At 36.5% G+C, this 26,846-nt stretch overlaps 1 protein-coding gene across 1 annotated transcript in view; it reads right to left on the bottom strand.

Annotated features, from left to right (window-relative positions):
* Positions 1–26,846, bottom strand: part of LOC124638060 (protein dead ringer) — a 106,436-nt gene that overhangs the window by 76,285 nt on the left and 3,305 nt on the right. The window contains exon 2 of the mRNA XM_047174866.1: positions 23,468–23,512. Coding sequence (XP_047030822.1) covers positions 23,468–23,512 — 45 coding nt within the window. The remainder of the gene's footprint in view (positions 1–23,467; positions 23,513–26,846) is intronic.

Genomic DNA, 26,846 nt, shown 5'->3' with positions numbered 1-26,846 from the left:
ACGCTTATATAACCATAAGAAGTACATAAATGCCAGTGTCATCGACCGAGCAAAAATATTTGCAGTCAAATGCCTTCATTCACATAACGTTTAATCGTCGCTTTATCTTCATTGAGGAACGATATAATCTCACGGGGAATGGTCTACTCCCGCTTGCGGAACCCTATAATCACATCAATCGCTCCCGTATACAACCCTGTCATTTCATTCGACTTTTCTTTCTCATGGGCCCAGACTGCTACTGGATTCCTTCCACCTTTTATTACTTTTTAAGGTGACCGCAATTTTATTTAAACGTTATATCAATAAAATGAGCCACTTAAGGTGTTTCTTTTAAGTTCGTCTACCTTATAAGCTGCGGATTCACCAAATCGAGTGAAGAAAACAAACACGCGGCACACTACATGTTGATGTTATTATCATGTGACGAACTGTAAAAATCAACAGTTGCACGCACCGATAAGTAGGATAACGTTAGCACAAACCGCGCTAACGCCAGAGCAAACAGAATCGGAACAACCAAGCCGCTAAGTTGGAATCCCTCGCGTGATTTTATAATATAGTATTAACTGTAAGCTGTTTAGTAGGCCGATGAAAAGGTACGTATGTATTGGACGAGTCAATAAAAGCGACCGGAATTTTACTAAACATTAACACGTCGCCAAGGGAAATGAAGAATGAAACGTCGCCGTCGTCTGAAACGCGGCGCTTGGCACAATATTGCACCCAACTTGTAACATGTAAACAAAACAATAACACACTGATGCATTTTAGATCGTGACCCCAACAAAGAAACGGAAAGTGAAAGAATTCATCCATCGGAACCATTAAACAAGCCACTTGCTTATTATTTGAATAAACAGGGAATGGACTCGATGCCCTTCTCAGAAGAATCCCGAAGCAATACCCAGATTTAAGCAGGAGGACACACCGTTGATTAGCGCCTTTTACTGCTGACACGACCCTACCAAAAGTTGTCTTAACCTGTCCGGAATTAAGCTCAATTCTAAATAGACCGTGATTTACAGCTACCGATATCAATGAAGATTACATCAGAGAATTGAGTTTAAAGGAATATGTGCTCTATATCTTTGATGGAAAAGCTATAGCTTCAGCTATCAATCATGGTACGACAACACTATACCGCTATATAACACTATAACATATACTCTATATCGTCGCAACTCTATTGAATATTATAAAAGGTAAACTTTCATACACTTTATACAATGTAATATTTGTGATAGAAATCATAATCGTGTCTATGCTAGTAGATTTTATGAGGCGAAATCAAATAGAAACTTGTAATGAAAGATGTCATGTGCGCTCAACATGTTTGGTCGGTATGCAAGACAAATACGTGTGGTAATAAAATATTGAACATTTAGTTGTTAATGTCGTCGGAGATATCGTCGTAGTGTGAGGTGAAAACATTGATGACTGTGTGAATTGATTGGGCACACGGCAATCACCAATAGGGTACGAGCAACAAGATTGGTATGCAAAAAACAGGAATAGTTGCGAGAGGAGTGAATCAATCGAAAAATGTATCACAATTCAACGTGTTTACTCAAAAAGTTGCATCCAGTTAAAGGAAGACAAATTCATTCGTTGCAAAAGAGATGAAACATCGCATAAAGGACAAAGAAGTTCATTAGGTTCCCGCCGGAGCGCGTGATGGCAATGTTCGCGCATCCACACTCCCTGGAATATTTATTAGCAGGATTCGTCACGACGAGCTTTGTCCACACATTAGCAGTGTTAGCGCCCGGGATGGCTACCTGCATGTTTACCTAGACATAACCCCTCCATATTTGTCTAGATATCCACACATATCTGGTGTTTCGCAGAGGTCGTTGCAACACTCATTTGAGCAATGTATTGTTGACGTCGAAGGGAAATCTGCCTTCGTGTTTGCGTAATATACGAGGGAATGCTGATTGTACAAGATGCTTCACACAAATAACTTGTAAATGCAGATATTCTGTGCCAACTGAGCACGTTACTCGATGTGTTACGGTGGACGGTAGCTTCTGTGATTGCAGACAAAATGTGAATTTGAAGATCACTTGACTGTTTGGTGCAATGAGGTGTAATCCAACAGAGTTGGTAAGAATGATGCTTCTAAGGAAATGTACTTGGTGACACAATGTTGCCACATTAACAGCCACACTAACATTAACATTAGCAGACATAAAATAACCGCCAATAAGCCGAAGCACGCATCAAAACGTCGACAAAGCAACAGGTTCTTGGCTCGACAAACACACTCTGTTTACATTACGATCCTGGGGCTTCATTTAATAATTCTCGGGAACTAAAAGCCTTTGAACATTTCATCAGATGACCCTCGCTGTTTGCACACACTCCTGGCTCGAGATGCTAATGTAGACACAAGGACCTGTATCGCCGATCGGCCTCCGATGCCTTTATTGTTAGCCCTTCCAATAGCTTTGGCTTCTTCTATTTCACTGCGATGCTCGATATCCTCGATATCTTGTGCAAACACGACCAGAATTCTTTGGTGATTGCGTATTGTATTCGTTGTGTATCAAGTTAGAAGAAGACTATTGTTCTTATTCAGAATCAAGGAAAGAGAAAAGGTGAATATTAATTCTGCATAGGTAATAACATTTCCCATTACCAACAAATAGTTAAAGTACTATTACGTAAGTCCGAAGGCAGCATTAGGTAGATGCACCGTCACATAATGCAGGCGTGCAGTAGCATATCAGGAAGCTACGAATGTCAAGCGAGACATGTATTTGAGCAAAACAAAAGGTGATAAGGAGAGGTAAATAACCCGGGCCATTGACGGCGTGACGGCGAGCGGCGCGCGCGCAGCTCCGCACTCACGCGCCGTCGCCCGCCGCCCGCCGCGATACCCGCCACCCGCCACCGGCGCTAAACTCTCGTTCACCAGCTGTTTAACGCTTCGAATACCGTGCTGAAATATTTTCAGCGTCGACTATTTAGCGACCGACGGCTACCGAGTTGAATGGAGCCGTTGCGAACTCACCGACCGATTCACTACACTACACAACATATTTTAGAATCGAGGGGACATCGCCGGAGCTACAACTTGTGTACTGCTTGAGTGTCAGCTAAGTACTTTAACATTTGTTTCGCTGGTTTCTAATAGATGCCCATTACAACCGTACCGAAGCCATTGCATTTGAAATCATTTGGTCTCTTAATTTTATTCAAAATACCGCAACAGCGGTAAGTAGAAAGAGATCGCGTCTCTTATTGTGATGATAATTATTTTTAGAAAACAAAAACTAGAAAGCGGTCGGTCGGAGATGCCTATCTGTTAATTATTGTCACCAAAATGGCGGCCTGTATTGTGGATTCCTCAAAATGGCGGAGTGACAAATCGTTGGGTTTCGTGTACGTTCCGTTTGATTGACGCGTGCCAGATTCCGCGGTAATATACCTTTATACATATTTATTTATGCGTAGAAAGCGCAAATAAAAACGAGTTCTTTAACACTGCGATTGAGATAATGAATCGATGTTTACGGAGAGCTGCGGTGCGCGATCCGACGCGGACGAGCGACGCCGATGGTCGATTAATACTTCGGGAATCTGACGCTGTCAGTTATTAAGATAATATTTGTGATTGGAAAATATCGAAATCGTTGAGACAATTTCGAAGCGTAGCAACGAGTTGGGGTCAAATATTGACAGTTCTCACGAGCGTCGGCGGACGCGGCCGCGGCTGGACTCGCCCTATTCCTTCCGCTTTTCACACATATAGGTAATAATCGATCGCTTTTATTGCGTGGCGTGTGTGTGTAGGCGCGCCGGCCGACGGTGACATTTCGAGGAACCTCCATGTGACATGGCGTTTGCCGACGAATCGAACGCGAGACGGACGTTAAGTGGACCGACAAACTGGAGCGCTGCTTAACGCGTGATTTCATTGGAACACACGAGCTCAATGCAGGGCTTTTGTCATCGATTTATCTGTTGATCCGATGACGCATCGCAGTCACCGTGTGAAATGTGAATATGTCAGGTAAACTTCGAAGCTCAGCCTTTATTTGCATTATCAAGTTATTCTGCAAAGCGGCAAACAGCCATCATCGTGTATAAAGTTCTTTGTGACGCTAAGCGTGTTTGGCTTGACTCATTATTTTAAAGGGAAGAGTCATTGATTCGCGAAAGTGACCCCGGGTCAATTTTCCCCAGTGAGGAAGAGTACTGATCAAACAAAACGGCTAATGTATTCATAAATTAATTCAAATTATGTTCCATTGAGATCACTATCTACACATTTGCATAAGACATCTCATGCTTATGTTTTTGGGTTCTTTAAATCATTGATCCTAAAATTTGGTGATGAAACAAACAAATTATGGACATGCAAGAGATGTAAAAATGATTAATTTAATGGTATTTTTATTATACAAACCTAAGAAAATGGTTTTGTTGTGAGGTAGCTCCTGAACATTAATTGACGTGACAATGCATATACAAAAGTAGGTATAGAGGAAGACCTACTTCGACCATCCTGAAAAGAAATGGGACAAGGGTAGGAGGACGATAGTGATATCTGAGTCAACGATGGTGAGACTTATATTAGATAAGCATTCTTAAAATATTATCTTATTGCCTATTCCTGCTACAATGAGAAAACCTTCAGAAAACATGATATGTATTACAGGAAAAACTAAACACGCACTTCGGAGATTCAACTAATTATTACATCATTGCAAATTACAGTAACAAACGCAAGCCACAATGGAATCTATTACAGGCACATAAGAGCTTATTTCCAATGTAACAATTTGTACTAATCTGCGCAGTATATTGACTGGAGTCGATCAATAGAGGCGCCAAACGGATATGTTTTGTACCTATATTTGTATAAAAGATGGCCGATTTGTGTCATTTCCTTTGTGGAAATTCTTAAGTGATCTGACCTCCATGAGTAATAAGGAACTTCGATAATATGGCTGTATTGTCCAATATTTACTTTTACAAATGACGAAAGCTTTAAGCTCAAAAAAGATGGACTTCCTGAATACATGTTAATTAAATGAAATCCACAAATGTATGGATCCTTAGGGATTGTAGATTTTTGGAGCTTTTCTCTACGGTGGATGTTTTTACCTTAAACGATGCTCGATTACTAAAGACTGTACAATTAGTGTGAACACATCATGTCAACGCTAATTTAATGATGTTAGCCAAGTCTTTGAAAAAATAAGTATACTTAAAAATAAAATATTGGAAATCTCATTGTCTATTTACATAGTTGCACATTTGGTAACACTAGATATGGCACATACAATGGACGCGTGACGGCTATAAACTGTATCGTTAAACCAAGCCCCAACCGAAGTTTAATTACCAAAGGCTTGCGGTGCTCGTAAACACTTCAGGAAACTAATGCCCTGACCGCAGGTAGGTCACTTGTCTAGTGAAACGGATGCCTCTACATTGTATGAAGTACTCAGATGGCAATATTAGTATTGATAACATCACTTTAATCGAGAGAAATCATCCAAATCGCGATTTTGTCATAATCTGCAAACTCCTTGCCACATTGTTGCAAAAATGTTCTAGTAAACAACGAAAGCATGAATCAGACTTCCTTATGATCATTTCATATTATCACAGTAGGTACTAATAAAAACAAAACACCAATCAACTCCTAAACGCAACAAAATAGTCAAAAAAACAAACGAACATGACACACAGTCCAAGAATTTTGTAGGTACAAACAAATCGATTCGCATTCCGTCAACTCGATTCATTGGTACCATAAATCAATATGGAAATTGATGTATACCTGTACCATTATCAATCTCTGCTGGATGTAATATCGAGTAGTTCTGTAGTGACACTTATCGACCCACTGACATCGTTAATATCGATCCCGATGATACACGATGAATGCGGACCATGGATTGTTCTTTGACATACTCAAGCTGCAGTTGCTTTGTATTTTTTTTGGATATTGTCTACAAGAGATTTGGTATTTTTATTATTTTCTTCGACTACTTCTAAGAAATTGTTAATGTTATGTGAACTGCTTTCATTATCGTTAATAGTAACTGGCCGAAAGTTCTATTTACACGATTCGACATTTGAACTCTAAATGAGATTCAATCTTACATTGAATCTGCCTGTTATCAATATTTGTGCCTTCTGTAAATAAGATATTATATAAGATTATATAAGTGACGCAAATTGATTTAATTTGATTGTTTTTGCAAATGAATCATTATCATAATGTAACGTCATTCCTAGAAGATGAATGACGTCTAGGCTCACCTTCTAGTTTGTTTTCATGCTTATGCAAACAAATGATTCAAATATTTGCACCAACAATTGTATCAACAAGATGTGGTTTATCATCCGCTTTAGCCATCTCAATTATGGATATGTTTTCCTTCAGCAAACACGAAGTTATTTCCTTAGTCGCTTGGTTACTTACATACGGTCCCGTATCTTTTTCGTAATGAAGATAAAATAAAGAAAAATAGCCTCCACTGCAGATATCATCCAAATTCAGCCCCCAAAAGCATATCAGTATAAATGCCACAAAAACTACCAATGCCGAATCCATTATTTTTATTTAAACCTTCCTTAAGAGCCAGTCCATCAAAACAAACATACATTTAAAAAATCAATAACGTGAACCCTTCCCGATATCGTTCAAATAAACCATCTCGATTCAAATAAAACCAAATCGACAAAAAATCTCGGGTTCCAAAGAATCGTAATCGAAGACCAACAATCTGTCAACCATCATTGTATTATAATATTTGTATCGGATAACTTAACATATAAATACTTGCTATAATAAATCACTTAATATTTATCTGTGGATCGAATTCGTCAGCAAAGAAAATGAACCAATAGCTGTATATGCAAATATTGCTAATTAATTTAATATTAATGAGCTCACTGAGCCCTCAGGCAAACTTGACACATTTTACTTTTTTTGACACAAATTATACAAGGCAAGCACGGGAGACAATAAGGATGAGGTGACAATGTCATTTCAAAACCACAGATCCTGTCACTTCCTAATAAAACGGCGCACCCCGCTGTGCAGGCGCACCCCATTTACAAACAATACACCACGCAACCCAACACATTCGCATCCGATTAGTTCTTTATAATAACTTTATAAAACCAAGTTTATCATTGTTATTTCAATCTCCTTTCATACAATAAAAGGTATTACTCATACCAATCAGATAATACCAGAATACGCATCGAACTCGGTAATTGATGATTTAATTCAAACGGTATGACATGAAAGTAAGATCGTGTCTTAAAAATACCAAGCTCGCATACCTGAAATAATTGATAAATCAATGCAGTTCTCAACGAGAGGGGCACTAAATCAAAAAGAATAAGTGACCGTCTATCATAACATTTTGACGTAGAGAAACGTGCTCGATATTAAACTGTTCCCGCTAGATGGCGCGATAACGGCCTGTCAAACTCGCCTGTCATTAGCTTATTAATGGCCACCGAACGCCATTTTGATAGAATAAAAAGTTATTTGAGTTTTATTGGCCCTTTGTCTCACTTTGTGTAGGCTCTCATCAATTATACATACAAACAAGACGTCTCAATACAGTACAGCCTTCTTACATTTTAACAATCGTTGTAGAGATTTCTTTTTAATAGCTAAGTATGAAAATGTGTACAATTTCTGTAGAATTTGATCTAGATAAAGAATATAATTGCCCCGATATCATTTATGTAGCAACGATTCAAATTATCTAATTAAAGTTTGCGACATTGAATGCGTAATAGCATGGTCGCCAGTATTTCACAGAATACAATGGCTCTCCCACGCAACGTCTGGCGTGAAACTTGCACATCCTCTTGCAATTTGAAACAATTTGCATATCTACACACGTCATTCGTGTCTAAAAATAACGTAAATTCAATTTATGTGTTTACAAAAAGTTAACAAACCAGACCGACTTAACACTTTCGCTATTATCCTTCTTTTTTTTTCAAAGGCAACACTGTCTTATTTAGCCAAACATTCGGAAGGCAATCGGGTAAGTAAATATTTGAACAGTGGAACTAGTGACCTTATGAAATTGGAATAAGATTCAAGTTTCTTGTTGCTATGGGGTGAGTTATAGTATTTTGTTTAGGAGTTCGTGGGGCCATAGGACCACACACGGACGCAAGTCAACATCGGTCGCTAGAACAACACTATAGCACTTAGTATACTTTACAGGTAAACTAGTAGCTTTTGAAGGCACACGTCACACAATTTGATATGCGATTGCGTGCCCGAAAGGAGGACTTTATTTTAAGTGAGAGTAATTTGATGCCTAGGAGCTTTCGCGTAGTTTCTAATGTAACACTTTAATTTTAGTTGTCATATGCGAATGAATAACTGAGTTTAAAAAATTGCAAGCCAGAAGTTTGGACTTTAGATAAATAGAGAAGTTATAATAAAAGCTTCAACTGTGGCAAGCTAGCGAAATAAAATTAATATAGAATAGGTATAGCATGATAGTTGCATATAAATTGACACCAACATCTGTCCAGCTACCTTTTAGAAAAAAAATCTCCTGACGAGACATCCAGATAAGCAGAACAGGTTTCCAGATGATTTAATTACACTGTAACGAAAACAATAAAATGTATGTGCGAGTAACTTATAAGCAGTGAAGGTCGTGTGGGCGAAACTGCGCCCGCGCCGGTAGCCAGACGAGCCGACGACACCCGATGACATCCGACAACAAGACGCATAAGTCACGAACACTGACGTTTTAAGTGCAGTCACACGTTGCAGAAACAATGCAGCTGCATCGCACTATTGAATTGAGTAATCAGGTGTAATATTAGATAGGTCACTGATAGACCAGATATAAAAGAGATAGAACCAGGTAAAATATATCCAAGAAATGTGAATTTGTTAATACCATGATTGGAGAATATAGCTATTATCCCAAAGCACGAGCTGATCTCACCCAGGTCTATTTAAAGTTCACCCTTGTTTTAATCATAAAACAAAGTTTGATGTGAATAGTCAAGTTTGAAGAAAATCATCGACAAGATCTTGGTATACCAACTTGGTACAGCAACCAACGCTTTAAGCTTTAGCTTAAGGCAAACTTGATATCAGGATTATAAATCACTAAAGGAACTTTATCAATCCGTAACCATCAGAATAAAATCAGATAATAAATGTTTGATTGATAACATTAATCAATGCCTGAGCTGCGATTACTCACTGTTAAATTGCGTGCGTATCAGAATGGCAAGAAATCGACTTGTTTATAAAGCTGTAAATAAATGAAAGAATAGACAGACACTTGTTCTTGATGTTTGGTCTTTTGATCTTGGTACAATTCTTTATAACCTAATGGAAAAAAATAACTGCTTAGATAGGGAATGCTGCCAAACTATTGGGTACACTGCCGAGTGACAGCTATGAGGCCAATTTTTCGACGCCCTTTGTAAGTTTTAAGTTTATGTTTTTATGAAAATATAGATTTAGTTGCCTTTGAAATAATGTACATAGAATACAAAAAAATAGTGGCCTATGACAATAAAAAAAACTGCACATATAATGCTTTAAAATTACAGCAGGGTGAATATTAAGAGGTAATTAAATACATAGAAGCATCCTGAAAACCAGTGATTATATTTATCATGGTCCTTCAGCTGCGCAGTGTCACCGGCGCGCGCGCATCTTGTCCGGGGGTGAGACGACAGGAAGGGGCGTGGTCGACGCACATTAGCGACTGTTCGGGGAACACACTCCCAATATCAGAAGGACATTAATAACTTGCGTCAAATTTAACGAAGGAAAAATGCTATAATTGCCCCTAAGATATGCGGAGGAGACCATCATTATCTGAAGTGGTAATTATAAGATTTAGGTGTTTTCGTCGCTGGTTATAATATTCATTACACGCAAATGTAGCTAGATATAGTTTTGTTTAGAGCCCATTCAGATGATCAGGAAACCAGGACAACCTACAAACCTTACTACGAGTATTATAAATTGGCACAATTTCTGTGGTTTGCAAAAGCTGGTTGGTCGCCCAAAGTTTAGGAATGAAAACTTTAAAAACAATTAAGCGACTTGCACACACACCCGCACTTACTCTATCTATTTGCTTACTTTAAACAAGAAAGCACAGCACAACTAACTTTTAACAAGAAAGTTAATTACAGAATCCATTTTTTAAACTTAAAATCTCCATTAATTTCCAGTTAAACCAGTGTGCAGTTCTTCAAACAATTGGATAAGCTACCTCAGTTACGACCACACGTTGGAGACAATTATGTGACGGAGACTTGAGAGGGTAAACAGTGAGGGGGCGATCCGTAACACGGTAGTGATGACTCTTGAGGGCTCCTGGGAGGTTCCAAGTGAGAGGGATAGCTTGTTGATTGTTTTTTGGAAATTGGGAAGATATCAGGTGAATTGTATCAAGGGATCAATGTGATTTGGATGGTAGGAGCTAATGTGCGCTGTAGGTAATAAGGCTGAAGGATGGGGGGATCTGGGAGTATAGGTATCTTCTTAACTGAGTAAGATCTGTACTTGGGCTATATAATAAATAATAATCTATTCTAATAGAGAATTTCATACTAATACTGAAAACAAATAATAACCAAATAAAACATAACAATGGATGAATGAATAATATAATTAATTACAATCAAATTCAGTAAATAAAAATGAAAATTTATATCTGACGATAACATTAACATAATGATATGCATACATAACCCTCGAGTGCTCACTAGTGGGTGCTTATTAACAAATAGAAGAGGTCGGAGAGACCCCGGGTCCCGTAGACCACCGGTGTTAGCATCAGCAAGTCAAATGGAGCAAGAAATACGCGAGTCATTTTAGGGTTGAATCTACTTAATGCGACGAGGCGAGTAAATGTAGCTTTAGGCGTATTATAGCACCTATTTGCCCATTATTTTATGATGAACCTATATATAATGTTCTTTTTATTGAGAATGATTGTGTATACGGCGAATAATTATGTTCTGAAATTGTACTGAAAGTTGAGATAGTGATAAAGAAACCAATTCATTATATTCTACAGTAAGTGGCAAATCAAATCGTGATAAACACGTAACAATAATTTTAAAAATCTTAGAAAATACACCTTCTTAGAACTGTTTGTTAAAATATTAAACTAGTGCAGCTGCTCCGCTTGTGGTGGAGTTAAAGCCTTATGCAGGCGCTTCAAGTGTAGCTACTGAATTTATACAATGACTTGAGATACCGCTCACTTCTTCATATAGTCAACTAATCTCAATTATTTATAGAAAAGAAAAACAGAACTTTTCAAGAACCAGCAGTAGCAATACAATATTTGTCTCAAACATACATTTGTGCTTAGCGAAAAGTTCATTAATCCATTTGTATGCAAATTACCGCTTAAGTAATGCCTGCATTGTTCCACTGTAGGTATAGAATGAAGTTCAGCATTCAAGCTTTGACGTACACATGCCTAATTCAATTCCACGCGAAAGGGTCCCCCAAAACAAAGCAACGAGCGCTAAACGACTGTTTTATGTGCCATTCGCAGTTGCGCGGGCGCAGGCTCGCACACCGCTGCCCCACGACGCGGATCGACACTTATTTGCATACACGATAAAAGAGACCAGTCAACATGCATGATATATTAAAATCACGTCTCCGGAACAATTAACAGAAACGAGAGAGCGATCAAATAATAAAAAGTGCCTTTGTCATTACAAACAGTCGAGGCGACGAACATTCTTAGAAACACCATAACGCCAAGAATAATAATAACTCGGTATAGACGATGAATCGGTTTTCAGACGTTAACCAATCGGACGGCGCGCGAGCAAATCGCCAATATGGCGGATATAATAATTACTTACTATATTGTGTATTATAGTTTCACGCGACTCTATGACTGTATCTGAAACTATTGAGGACATATCATTGTATGTTATGAAGTCAGAACACGTACATTTTATAACGGATCGCGTACAAAGTTTCTAAAGATGTCTTAATCATTATCTGACAGTGAGTCATTTTCGCGAAAGATTTTTCTTTGTATTTTCCTTAAAAGTTAGTCCTTTGTCACGAATATTCGGGATTTCCAATTCTGTATTGTCATATTGACGTAAAGTTCCAATTACATGACAATATCTGTCAATAAAGTAGATTTAAAAGTTAATTACTTATAACTAATTTCCCATTCAAAATCTACGCTAGAATTCATATACCGAAAATTATAATTTGTATAAATTTTCCAGTCGTCATTCACAAACTCGTACACAATAAAATTAGATACGTTCAAGAAATCAGTGCGGAATGACGCAGATATAGTAAATCACAATAATATCATAGGTATCTATTGAAACCGTGTTGAGCATTTGAAAACAATTTTCCGTCGCGTAGAGCGCACAAGTCAACCTCAAAACATCAGAGGGGACAAAAAGCCGAGACGAGACACATCACCTCCAACCTCCGATTGAGAAACCCAATTTGAATAACAATCAATAAATTAATGTACAACCGTAATTTATTCATAAGCGGAGTCTGTGACACACCGGCGCGACGAGCACTGAATCCAAATGAAATTTTATAAGAAACACTCCTTTTCAACGGCCCATTATGGACAGAATGTAATACTTTTCTTAACGTATCATCATTATCGGTCCGCATCACAATGCTCCTTTGAGTACGAGTGTCGTTTAAGTGGACTAATCTCTTTACACGTAAAAACTGACGGCACCGAATGAGTTTCTCGTGTTGGAATAATTAGTCTGCAATTGAAAGCGTGCTTTATTTCAAGACACCGGACAAAACGGACATGACACGTTGGCCAACGGTAAAACACTTTCACGAATACAATGATAATTATTACAAAAGAGTATGATTCCGAAACGGCCAAACCTCTACGCAGCGCCATTTTTAGAATATGAAAAGAAAATATTTAAATAATGTCGCGTAGGCAGCCCATAAATAGCGGCTCGTTAATTACCGACTGTAATCACATTTCGCCAAACGCGTTACAACACACATGTCCCATCCCTTCGCTGTTCTATATTTAAATATTATTAAAGGCGGGAGCTGGGCACGCTCCCTATCCCGATAGAATCGAAAATAATTTATGAAACCTTGTGTCATTGACAAAGTGATAATCGTGTGTCTCGCGTCTTCTAACATAAATATAATTTTGTAATTAACTAACAACAGTGCATTTAATGGCAATGCAAATATTCGCAATAACAAGTTTTGTGCACTCTGCACCTACCTACATATATTCCAAAAATATGCAATAAATATCCTTATGAGTTAAGATAAAGAAAGGTTTCTTAGGCAACATGATAGTGATGAATTCTAAAGCACTGTAAACAATACATGATGGCAACTTTAAATACCCAACAAAATGCCGTTCGGACCTCAAAAAACCTCAAAAATAATCGTTGTCAAATTGCATTCACGTAAAAACCAACACAATTTTCACATTCCATCGACGAAAAAGTAAAGTGATTATGAAAAAGGTTTAGTTTCAAATTACTAAATAGAGTTGCGCAGGACCATCGAGTTAGATTCGCGTGTCATCACGAGCGCCCGGGGCGACAGCCGAGCTCAATCGTACATGGATCCACATTTTAGTAGTCATTTGAACATAATCATCTCAATTTTACAAAAACGTCTAACAAAATACTTTCGCAGAGATGTGCGAAAAAACTATTCGGAAGAAATTAGCATGTTGTATTTTCATTGAACGCATCAACGGCGGGCGGAAGATTCAATCTAGGACATTATTTAACAATTTTAATTCAAAATGCTGACAAATCTAAATACCATAAAGTTTATATACCTATGGGTCTTATTCCCTATTATGAATTCTAAAACACCTTAAAATAAATACACACTACCAGATCGATCCCAATTAGACTACCAGTTTTTTGTTTGGGTCATCCAAGATGACATAATTTGGCGTTTTCGTTACCCAAGTTTTTTCTTTTGTCAGCCTCTTGTTCATCCTAAAAGTATTATTATGTCTCACGTTTTTGTTAACAAACAACTACCTATCTACAAATTAATTTAATAACGGAATTGGGACAAAACGATACTAGACAAGATGGAATATACCACGCCACCTAACGACGACTTTCGATCACAAATAAAGTTCTAAGCAGAACTCATCAACATCACTATCAATTTCGATTTCTTTGTTTTTTATCTATCACATGGTGGCATGGAGGTTGCGTGTCCAAATCATGGCTCGAGGGGAACAGTAGCAGCGATCTTGGCGCCAAATTGCAGCCTGTCAGAGCAGCAGTCAGGACCACTGGATCCCACAGCCCGATCAAACTCACTGCTAAATTGTGGGAATCGATTATACCCTACTTCTTTGTTAGATATGACAAAAAATGCATCAATGCGATTTCTTACTTGTTGGTTGTTAGACGTCGATACAATTTTTATTAAATTGGTGCTTAAGTGGTGGTTTGTTTTTATAGAGCTCCGGTTGGAAGTGATTCGTGAGAGATAGGAATTGATCTGCATCAAGGGACACTGATACAAGAGAAAACACAAAGCCACTAAATAAATTATGACAACTTTCTAGCAATGAAATTTTTCCCGATATGGACACGCTTATACTAACTTATATTAACTTTGAATATTTGCTTAGTAATAATAATTCTACGTGATGTACAGCAAAGCTCGATATGCCGTGATCAAGCGGTGTGCGGTTATGGCTAATTGCAAGCTTTCCCGCCATCGCTGCTTCATTTTCAAGATGGCGGCGGGCGTCGGAGTGCGATTTCACGTCATTAAGACTAGTTATCGCGCGACCTGCCCGCAATCCTCTAATTATCCGCTACCGGTGCCTCCCAACGCAATGGAAATAATATTGGATATTATAAACTGGAAATATAATTCACTTGATCGACGCGGTGTTACATGTGGCGTAAAATGGGCGTAAACCCGTCGAATAATTGCTTTCCTAATGTATGAGAAGCGTTCCAAGTTGCCTGATTGCTGTCCATTTTCATCACTGAACGCATAATCGAGGTATTACATTTCTTTGATTTGCAAACTATTTGCTCAGTAATGGCCGAGCTGATGTGGAATGCAAGAGAATTTAATAACAAAGGTAGGAGGTAGCCCAGTTTGTATCATTCTTACCTAACTAATTCATCAATTACCAATTAAAATATTAAATAATGTTTATAATAAACTATGATAAACAGTGGCTGGTAGCGTGCGCGCGCGCAACGCCCTCTGCCGCGCGTGTCTTGTGAGGGATCCAGATACGTAATTATTGTAATCTGTAATCAAAACGCCCACTATTAAACAGTAGCACTACTCGATATGGACACAACATCTATTGAGATGCTATCAAAACTAATATTTTTTCCACAGACATTTTTATATTCGAAATATTTTTTGATAACCTAAGACTTGTATTATTTCTCCACTCAGATATTAATTCCCTTGATATATTTAAAAACATTAAATGCTTCGGAGAACAAGTAAAGTTTAATAGACAAATCAATCAAATCCAAAAAACTAAGCTTAATGTCAATGGATGATGAAATCTTAATAAAGTTAATGTTTACTGTCTTATATATCACTGTTCCGATAAATATTACTGGGAATTTGTAACATGTAACAAGTTCTAAGGACCTGTCTATTTACTATAACCTCGATTAAATGATAAAAATTGTAAGTGTCAATCACTTTTGTACAGTTTAGTATGAACCTTCAAAAAATTACACAGTATTCTGATCTTTACAAATTGGAGGCTAGGCTGTTTGCAATTTTCTGCATTTGGACATGTTTTTTGGGATGATTGACTTTTGTAACGGTGCTAAATGACAGCGCTCAGCACTTCTGCCCTCATTAAAAGCAAATACAAAGGTCTAGTTTAGAGGCTCCCATTTAGATTTTGATTGTTGTATCTCAAAGTATAGGAAAGGTATCATTAGGGATGCGATACACATCATTATTCCGAGAATCGGGATCGACTACATAGAGCGCACTAACTACAGACTGGTGGCGTGAGAAGCCCGTGAGAATCTGTGCGATATCTCGGAACCTGCCAGATTGACGGCGGATCAATGTCAGACTGACTTTTGTTTACGTTTGGACCAATCATTGATAGCTTGTATTAACATCCCTTTGTAAAAAATACCATGTTTAAAAGTCTTTAAAACGTCTTCAAGTGTTGAATTTATATGAAGAACATAAGGTGCGCCCTCGACCTTTAATACAACAAATAAACTAAATATATACCTTTAAAAAACCTGCAAACGATCACACTTTATTTACCATTGTAATAATTTTGTCCTCAAACGTTACCTTCAATTATAAAGAGATTTTTTATGGCGGGCCGTGATTGGACAATTAATCACGTCGATTACGCATGCACCACATCACTAGCGCCGCGCGTTTATAGAGACAGCTACTTGAAAAGAAACATTCGACCATTGAATAGCTTTTGTGAAGATCGCTTAATGCTCTTTTATGTGGCGTTAATTAATTATATTTAATGCGGTCGCTCGTTTTTGTCGCGTTTGTTTGTTACTTCGAAGTATTAATACTTTTTGTGCGTTGCTGATGAATTTGTTATTCAAGTTGAATAAAACTCGAACACTTTGTCGGCCAGATGGAATGACATTTTGCAATGGTTATTTGTATAGGCTCAAAACTACATACATTAATGTCATATTCATGCGTCATACATCATTAAAAAAAACCTCTTTTATTACTGCAAGAATTTATTGAAACAAGCAAGCTTATTTATTTAAATAAACAAAATGTGATAGCCAGCTTCTTGTATAACGTTAAAACAATAAATGTAACCCGTTCTATAAAAGCGGAGTAACAAATTAACAAACAAGAGAATGTATTAATCGTCTCGGGTTGGGGAGGGGAGATCAAAGTGTGCGCACGCGCCGGTTACCGAGCCCAACTGTTTATAAACAGCGTGATAACCCCTTGATACTGACTGATACTTTACACGGGACTTTTGATTATCGAATTAATAAAGACAGCTTATGAATCGAAACAAAAAAAGAATGTATTTTTTTTGTGATTTTTCTTAAAACTCATGTAAGAAGACATTCAATAGTTTTACTGTAATAACTCTTTAACCTACTAATCAATTAAAAATTAGAGAGCCCACTCTAAACTAACAAGTTTTCAACACTACAAATAACAGTAATTCAGATCAAATATTCTGTTACAAACGTTCAATAAACTTTATGTAAAGTACACGTGTAATAGTTTGCGCAAACATTTTATATTCCATCGCTAAACTAACGGTATTTGACGAGAGATCATTTCCTTTAAAAAACTGTGACCCAAACTACTTGATACTTGTTTATGCTCTGCGAAACGTTAAAATAATGACACATGCCAATATATTTGGTACTTGGATGCCAATCCATTAATATTACTGACTGATACCCATCACCTCTTGCTACTAAACTGGATAATAACGTGTAAATAGTTTTCTACTTAAAACTGTGGGTAAATAAGCCATAATTCCTATTCCCATATCAGTACATCTTACATTACAGGTTACATATTTTAACCATCATAACCAAAGAAGTATTTAACAAAAGGCGCCTACCACTACCAGTTCTAATAATAAGTACAAATAAATTACACACTTTACTTATAGAAATGTAAACATTTTTCAAAACCGAGTCTTATAAGTAAAAACCGTTGAAATTATGATGAGATTTCACATGCATGATGGCAAAAACACACATATACACATTTAATTCAACAATAGACCATTCACATTAACAGGCTTTAAATAATATAAACATAATTATCATAAACAATTGCTATATAAATGAGACAAAGATCAAGATTGGTCGGGTGATGTAAACAGAAATCTTGACAGTGACGTAATATTGACATAAGGGAAATACCCTGTGCTTTTACCCTTCAAAGAACTACCAGAGATAAGTTAACAATGGAGGAAGGACTGGTAGATTTATTGCTCGCAATGTCGTCTATGGGGTTAGAACTCTCTATGGGTCTATGGCGAAATAAGTCAATTTGGTCGTCAATTTACTAATTCATCAGTGGTCATGGCCTAACATTAAAGATAGATACAGTATCTTTTCCTATTTATGGCCAGTACCTGCACTTGTGTTTACAAATAAACAACACTCTTAAATGGGAAAATAAAATTGGAGAATTTAAACTGTTCAGTTTCAGATATCAGAATATTAAATCTTTATCCTCATCATGAATAGACAGAACTGTCACCATATTAAAGGTGCAAAAGAGGCAAATGTGCTAATAAAACTAACTATTTTTATTGAAAAGCAAAACTATCGCTAAATCTAGTCATCGCATACACCGTACTTTGCAAATAAATTTCCTTGTAGCGCAACAAAAATGTTAGTACATTCGCCCAATAAAACTAACTCGGCGTCCGCGCAATAAATGATCATTTTATTGAGCGTAACCGGCAGTTATAAGTGGACGCCATTGGTGAATCGTCGCGCTCGTAAAATTGTCAAACATGAATTGCCATTCGTCTCAGCTGAATAGAACACATAAAACCTACGGCTTTTGAGCTTAAGGTCAACATACAACGCCTAAGATGGCGTTGGCAAATCTCAACACAGATAATATCAATCGTAAAATGTAAACACTCGGACTTGTCAAATTCTTTGTATAATGTATTAAGTTGCGCACACCGATGCGATGTTACGTTGTAAAGTCGCACACGCAGCGTAAATAATGAATGACGCAAATCTTGATGCATAGGATATGTGTGAGATTAACTCAAATCATAATTATTTTAATAATACGGACAGGCGTTCTAGCACAGATTGTACGTGCGATTGACACAATCGTTTCACCAGCGTTATTCATTTGTTCATCATCCTACATAAATATATCGTAATTCTTCTAAAAGCTTACACTAATGAAATGGAAAACTTCCTTTCTAATTAGCTATTAATGTTTAAACCAATCATGTTGTACTGAAAAAGGCGCCGTATCTACCTTCACCTCAAATATGAAGACATACGAACCGCTTAGGCGAGCACTTATCCAAAATTAAAGAAAGAATAATTTATCCTCAAGGAAAACTACACCTGCCTTAGCAGACTGTTCCTCACATCAGTTTTATTTCCTCCAACGTTTTAGTATCCGAAAAGACTACCCTAATTTGATCCTTCAAGAGCCGTTTATTTTCCCCTCCGCCGCTCGCCCCGGCTGTTAAAAGAGGGTGAGGGTAGGTCAAGTTATATTTTGTAAGTGTTAACAGTACGTTTTAGTGCTAGTAAATAATTAAACCACCTAATTTGATGCGAAGGAAGCTTCTTTAGTGAGTAGTTTATGTGGGCAACGTCGATTGAATGACGACGAGCGCTCTTGTAATCAAGCTGTGATGGCGAGGAAATAAGCTTTAATTAAATTAAGGGAAAAGGGAGTGCGGAAATTACTACAATAAGAAATACTCACCAAGCATATCTTGCTTGTCCATCAACCGACCAAAGAGTTTGAAATTAAATATTTGTAAAGAAGATACTGGCCGAATTGATTTACCTATTTTGTTTTAGATGTCAATTATTTAAATTAAGAATGTAAGTTTTTTTTCTTTCTGCTGAACTTTAATGTCATTAAATTTATTTTTACAGCAATATGTGCCAAGCATTGTGTTTATTACACACACAATATAAAACCTTCACGTTAAATTTTTTATTTTAAAAATATCTTATGGGTAAGTCTTTTTTCCAAGAGATGAGTTTGGAAATGGTTTTTCTTTTTCGTAATTCATAGACCCTTAAAAGTTTGTAAAGTTACTCCAATATTAAAATTCAAAACACTTCCGTGTATGTGACAATATTAATTATTATTGATTACAATCCAGTGCCTATCGTATTTCAAGCAAGAAGTCTTGCGAAGCCATACAAGAGGTAATGCGATCTAATCTGCAAGGTATGGTATCAAAACCTTCCACAATTATTATAAATACGCATATTTATTTATCAATGTTTTAAGTATTTTTAGATTTTTATGAGATTTATCATAATTTGTACGGATATATGTGAAAATGGATAAGTGGCACACCATTGCTATGAAAATTGGGCCAAAGGACCGGCTGTCTGATCCATCCATCAGCAGACTCACAAACACCAAAAAGATTTTACAACGATTACTTAAACCCTCTTTAGAGATTTTAAACTTTTTCAAAATTGTTGGTTCATTATGATTAGTATCCAACCAAGGAGTATTGATTGTCATACGAATAGACATCACTATCAGATTGCGTTAATCGATAAGGACAAGTAACCTACCGTACAGGCATCAAGTTACGTCAAACGGCAAAGGAAGTGATTGAGGAACTTTGATTTTAGAGGGTTATTTTAAACGTCTCATAAAATCAATTCATTTTAAGTCCAATTAACAGTTTCTAAAGCCCTTTATCAAAGCTACAAAGTAGCTGACGCTTAGGAATACATTTTCTGGTCTTTGTTATGTACCTTAACACGTCCAAGAAAGTCCTCAAACAACGACTACACATATTACCTTCAAACCAGAGGAAAATTATTAAAATATTTAAAAGGAACGATTACTTGCGCGTCGTGACCGCTTGAGTTGCGCGCGCGCAGCTGTATCAATCATCCCCACTCCGCCCACAAAACAAAGCGAGCGTGCATCTTTAAAACAACTTTTTACCTTAATATCGGCTAACTTAAACGTCATTAGTGCTTTCTTACTAACGTTTCTACTTCGAATATGTAGTGTTAGAATTATATTACGTTAATTGCTGTTTTTGTCGCACTTTTTGCTAGTTCATACGTGTGTGGTCTGCGAAACAGATGGCCAGTACTTTGTCTGTAGTTTGACAATGTTGCAGTTCAAATAAGGGTGTGTAGTAGTCAATTGGCGATATTACGTAAGTATGTAGAGTTTAACATTCGTTTATCAGTTTGATGACTATTGCAGTAACTCAGTAACCTAGCACGAATTATCCTTATCATCCTTATTATTAAGCCTAATTATCATCCTATTCCGTTCATTAGGTTTCCTAATCCAAAGAAAAACTTATTTTGCAATTCGAAAGTTGCTTGTTTTGTTTCTTTTCTTCGCTTACACAATAAAACATCTAAGCCGATTGAGATCCTATTTGGCATAGAGATAAGTAGCACCCTGGGCACCGAAATAGCCTACTTTTGAACCGGCCCAAAATCTGGCAAAATTTAATATTAAACAAAACAGGAAATGCGAAAACTATCCAGTATCCACCTATCAGAAAATCTCACACAAATTCCTTCACAAAGCGAGTGCGGCATGCAAGCGCGACTTTTTAATTAAGGACAGGCGTGCACTGATCGCAATATCGGAACGAGATTATATTATCGTATGACTTCGTGAAGACCCACCGGTGCTGTATGATACGTGCGGTGTCGCCTTACATAACTCTATGTCTGTTAATACCTTTTACCATTTAATGGACGATACGATGTCACTAAATGTAAATATACGGGACACCTTTTTACAAGAAGTCAGTTTGTCAGCCCATCTAGGGAAAGTTATTATTTTACCTGTGTTCTAGAAGGTAAGACAACTGATAAACTACGTATAGCTATACGGTAGCTACTTATATACCTACATATTCATTCATAGACACATTTTACAAAAAATACAGTTTATAAATACGTATTATCTAACTTCTCAGTATCTCAGTACAATCGATATGAAATCCCATTACACCCCTCACTATTCTAGGATAAACCAAAAGACTTATTGAGATAATGTTCTAAATACACACCTAAGCTAAGTGCTAGGTGCTCAGTTTTAGTAATTAGATCAGGCAAAGGCCAATAATTGAATTTGGAGACGACCGTTTTATTCAGATCGCCGCTAATAGGTTTTGAAGTTTTCTATTCATCCCTTTTCAGGCAAGTAAGCGTGACGATGTAATTTCATATATTGATTTAACACAATTGTGTGAAATATTACTTCCTTAACAGTTAAATCGAATGAGTCAAGGCGTTTATTTCTTTAGCTGGCTTTTATGATCACTCAGTAGGTAAGTACTGTAAGAATGTTTGCAATCGCATATTTGCGTATCACTCATAATCAATGACTAACTAGGTATATGTATCATTGTAATATAACAATCGATTTCATGGAAATCTCGGTGAGATATTATCTACAGAACAAAATTATTGCAAAAATGATTTGGCAGACCCTCATGCTTAGTTAGTGACAGCCTATTTATCGTCCCACTGCTGGGCACAGGCCTCCTCCCACGCAGAGAAGGATGCATGCTTATCATTATCATGCCTAATAGCTATTAGATAATTCTAATTACCATAACATAAACAAAGCCCATAAAATCACAACATTAATGAATGTATTCATTAATTAAATTTACTGTCAGATGAACAATTGAGTGATGGTTGTTCATCCTGTGAGTAATGAGACATCGAATATATATTAAACTGTAAGATCTGTAATAAACATTATATAGAATTGACAGTAAATCAACATTCAATGCGATTTCAGGAGGAAATTGGCAACTCAATAATGAGAAATCATATTTGTGACGTAGATGAGACAAGTTTTACCAGAGTAATGTATTATTTATGACAAAAGAAAGCTTCGGAACGCAGTAATAGAATCTCGGCAATTTCACCTCCGAGCTGCGCGAGATTTGAATAAAATGTGGTTGTGTCGCCGCCCTATCATCTATTGGGTACTTACGTGTATGCTAATGAGTAGTTAGGAGTGTAATGACAGACAAACACACGATCAATGAAATGTGATTAAACCGTTGAGGTGCCGACTTGATTAGACGATGCGGAAATTGCGGCTCGACCTCTGAGACAACTATAAAATATCAACTTGAACTGTTCATTATTATGTGCGAGTTTCAAGGACAAAGTTTTAATGAAATTAGTGTTTTTCATGGGAAAAAAGGTACTAACAGCTGGTGATGGATGCGTAAAAACTGTGATTATGGGAATCGTGGCAGAAATTAATAAAAACGTAATTAACCACAAAACCGTTAACCAACATAAGTTTGGAATTGTTATTGTTAATCAACAATATTAATAGGAATGCTATATTAACCAATAGGGAAGGTATTATGGAATAAATTGTTTCTGTTTGAGCGAATATGCGGGCGCCCGCGCAATCGACGTCACCAGCACTGACCTAGCAGAACAACATAACCGACACATAAGCTGCATTTAAAATTGATCTTTATTGTCATGGTATTAAGTGTCATTTTGCTGCTTGATATATAATTTACAAGCAATAAATAATTGTGAATTGTAAACTACCTATAATTTAATACTTGATAGAAAAATATACTAACTGATAAGGTTTTCCTAAGAATTTCTACGGGTTATTTTCGCCATGCATGTTGTAAATTACATAGCGAATTATTACTTTGCTAAATTAATGTGACTTGATAAAGTAAATTATATTTAATATGAATAAAAAATAACATACATTGAGTGAGAATCCGTTTCGTTCTTTTACTGCCAGACCAGCAATCTGGAGCAAACAAAAACAAATATTGTACTATCAAACATTAATTTATAAAGTGTAACTAAACTAAAACATATTAATTATTTTAAATTTTACTTTTATACTTAAAACAACATCAACAAGTATTCATCACTAGATAAATAGAAAAAGTTATAACAAAAATAAAATTATACAGAGTGAACTTTTTTTCAAGATGATTTATAATATGTAATCTTATACTTAAAGCACTTATACTGTAATGTGTAATCATCACAGTTTTATCTATTCACAAAAATATATATTTTAAGTAAAATTCTGCACAAATAAAAGAATTTGCCCCCATTTTCTCTGTAACATGTCAATCAGTGCATTCAACTCTTTTATTGCATTTGACATGTGCAATGTACATCTATCATTTTAAGTATGATCAATTGAATATTTTGCAAAAGCAGTAAGTAGACCAATTTATACACTATACTTGGGTAACAATTTCTTGGAACCAATATTAGGTGACTTTATGAGACTAATTCAATTAAGTACTACGTATTTCCTTTTTTATCGATTATGCAAAATTTAATATTTTTTAAGTATTTTTTTATAATAAATTAATCTTTTTTTCCCGTACTACTTAATGCAAAAAAAAAATGTCTCCTGGTACTTTTATTATAGTTTATATATTATAAACAGTAAGTTTTTTCCCGTCCGTACTTTTCTTCGTCATTAGAGATGTACGTAATATCGACATCGACACGCGAATACCGATGCCTCTTCAGATAAGTACGATATTATTAGAATAATGCATCTCTATTGTGACTACTTACACAGAGGTCGGCGCTCGTCACCTCACTCACACGTGCATTGTGGAAGGAAAGTAGATAAATGCTGTATAATTTTCTTTATATGGTAGTGGTTTTATAGAATTTTTCGTGTTTAGAGCGAAGGTTCTTTTGATTGAGCTTTTATATGGATTTTCACCACAAATTGAGAGTTTAGCCTAAAAGCAAAACTTTCCAACGTCTAAAGAGAAACATTACTGTCATTGTTTTGTTGCTAAGTTATACCTTGTCCTATTTCTTGAAAAAAGTCATCTAAATCGACAGGACGTAACAGAATAAAAAGAAGAATGGGAAGAGGAAGTATAACACATAATCTGCCGGAACTAAACATTTGGCTCCAATACGCCAAAAAGGCGTTAGATTATCAAGAATTAAACGAGGCTGACATTTAACGTATTAGCTAGGATTAAGAGCACAAAATGCGACTTAAATCCGTGCTTGACTCTGATCGCAGATAGTGACGATAATTGAATCCACGTTACGTGTCGGTGTGACGGGCAGCCGCGAACCCACGCAACCTTTCCTTTATAAATATTGAATGTCAATACGATTATTTACGACAGATATGTTGAATATAAATGAGAGATAAAGGATCAAGTTCGATTTCTGTATAAAGAACTGTGACAATGGTTCTTTTGTCGAGTCAGCCATTTTATTTGTATGCAAATTAAAATCTTCAACAAAAGGCCGTTCGTGTCGGATAATCAAAATATGTGAGCATATGAAAAGTAACAATTTGATATGCAGGTTCGCATAAAAAATACAAAAGCGATGGAAGAATGTAGGTAAGTAACTACATAACAGTTGAGTGAAAGGATTGAATAAGCACTAAGCTGGGGTCAAATTAATAAATGTGTATTAAAACAATGGAATAGCAAACAGAGTTTATGGTTACTTTCAATATTCTTAACGGACTTGGATTTGAACCCGTGGGAGTCTGATTTACCGTTTATGGAAAGACTTGAGTCTCAGAACCAAAAAGCTTTTAGCTTCATCATAAAAGTTTAATAAAACGGCCAGTATTTTGGAATTGGTTTAAAAACGTGTGAGTTTTTTTTTCCTAAACAGCCAGTATTAGATAAGTATGGTGTATTCCCATAAGCCCACCTACTATTGTGGCTAGCACGCGACCAGGTAGCGTTCACCTGCCGACTGTGTGTTACACCTCATTGTGTCATAAGTGGGTTGCCACAGAAAAAAATTGTAACGTCAAAATATTGAGAGTTAAACGTCATGCTTGAGTAAAAAATGGCATTGATTTGATTGTTCTAACTAACAGGTTGATGTTTAATTTAGGAAAACAGAAATAGTAAGTACAGTAAGAAACATTTTTAACATTACTAAAATTTTTTGAATTATCTTACCTGTGAATTGTAAGTGTTAAAAAAATTGTGGTCTATTTGCCACTGTATATCTATTCAAATTGACTGAAAAACCAAACTAAAGTTCGTTCCTCTCTATTGAATACATCTGCGTTTGAAATGAAGCCAAATAAATCTAACGCGCAATGTTATGCAATAAACTGATTCACGAGTAGCTTGTATGTACAAACATTACAGTGCATAACTCGCTTCTCAATTTTCTGATAACACATGTTAATGCGACGGAAAAAATATTGGACAATTAGTACATTTTCCTTGTATAAACAACAATGTAAATATAATTTGCACGTACGTTTATCGATCCATTTGACTTCGGTACTGAAAAATACCTACATTTTTGTTATTTATGTGCGACACCAAAAGCCAAGTCAACACCTTTTTATAAATTACTTTTATAACTTCATCACCGAATCCGCAATTTTTCATTGAAATGCCAAGAAATGGTGTAAAAATAAGTGCCACACGGGCATAGTTAATTAAAATTAATGCAAACCGCCAAGCTGTGTTGTCAACGCGAAAAAATAAAATCTCGAAGCCCGCCAATTATTTCAATTAATGGTACGTCGCGGTGTCGACAGGAAAAGGAAGCGTGCGGTCGGAATATGAGCTAAGTATAGTCCGCGATTGTGCACTGAGTGACAGCTAGGCTTGATTAATTAATTCGTGGCCCTCTATTCGCCGAGTGGGGATAATAAATCGTGCGTTCTGGCCTCCCGTGAGATGTCGCCAAAGCCAGACACACCGCTGAATAAATGATTGAGTCAAACGCAAACATTATATGTGTCGGGACAGAAATAAACGGCTAATGATGTGTTATACAGGTAAGCGATAATAAAGTCTTCAGATCTCGTTACTTTACATCGTCAGAATTCCCGGATTGTTCATCAATTCTGACTTGCTGAAACTGCTTTAGATTATATTTGTTTCGGTTACATTTGATGTGGGTTCGGCTATTTCAGTTTCGAATCTAGATTATTCTATTATTACATTTATGTTAGAAACAGTAAATCATGTGACAGCTTGTTTATTATAACCGAATGCACGTACTTTATGAATCACAGGTGCATATTTATCACTGTTACAGTGCATTATTCGATAACACAATAAATGCCAAACTGCGGTGACTTGTTATCATCTGCGACG

Source organism: Helicoverpa zea, chromosome 17, assembly GCF_022581195.2.
Source record: "Helicoverpa zea isolate HzStark_Cry1AcR chromosome 17, ilHelZeax1.1, whole genome shotgun sequence".
In the NCBI taxonomy this organism is placed as follows: Eukaryota; Metazoa; Arthropoda; class Insecta; order Lepidoptera; family Noctuidae; genus Helicoverpa; species Helicoverpa zea.
The sequence above is the reverse complement of the archived record's forward strand: the minus strand, read 5'-3'. Positions and strand labels throughout refer to the sequence as shown.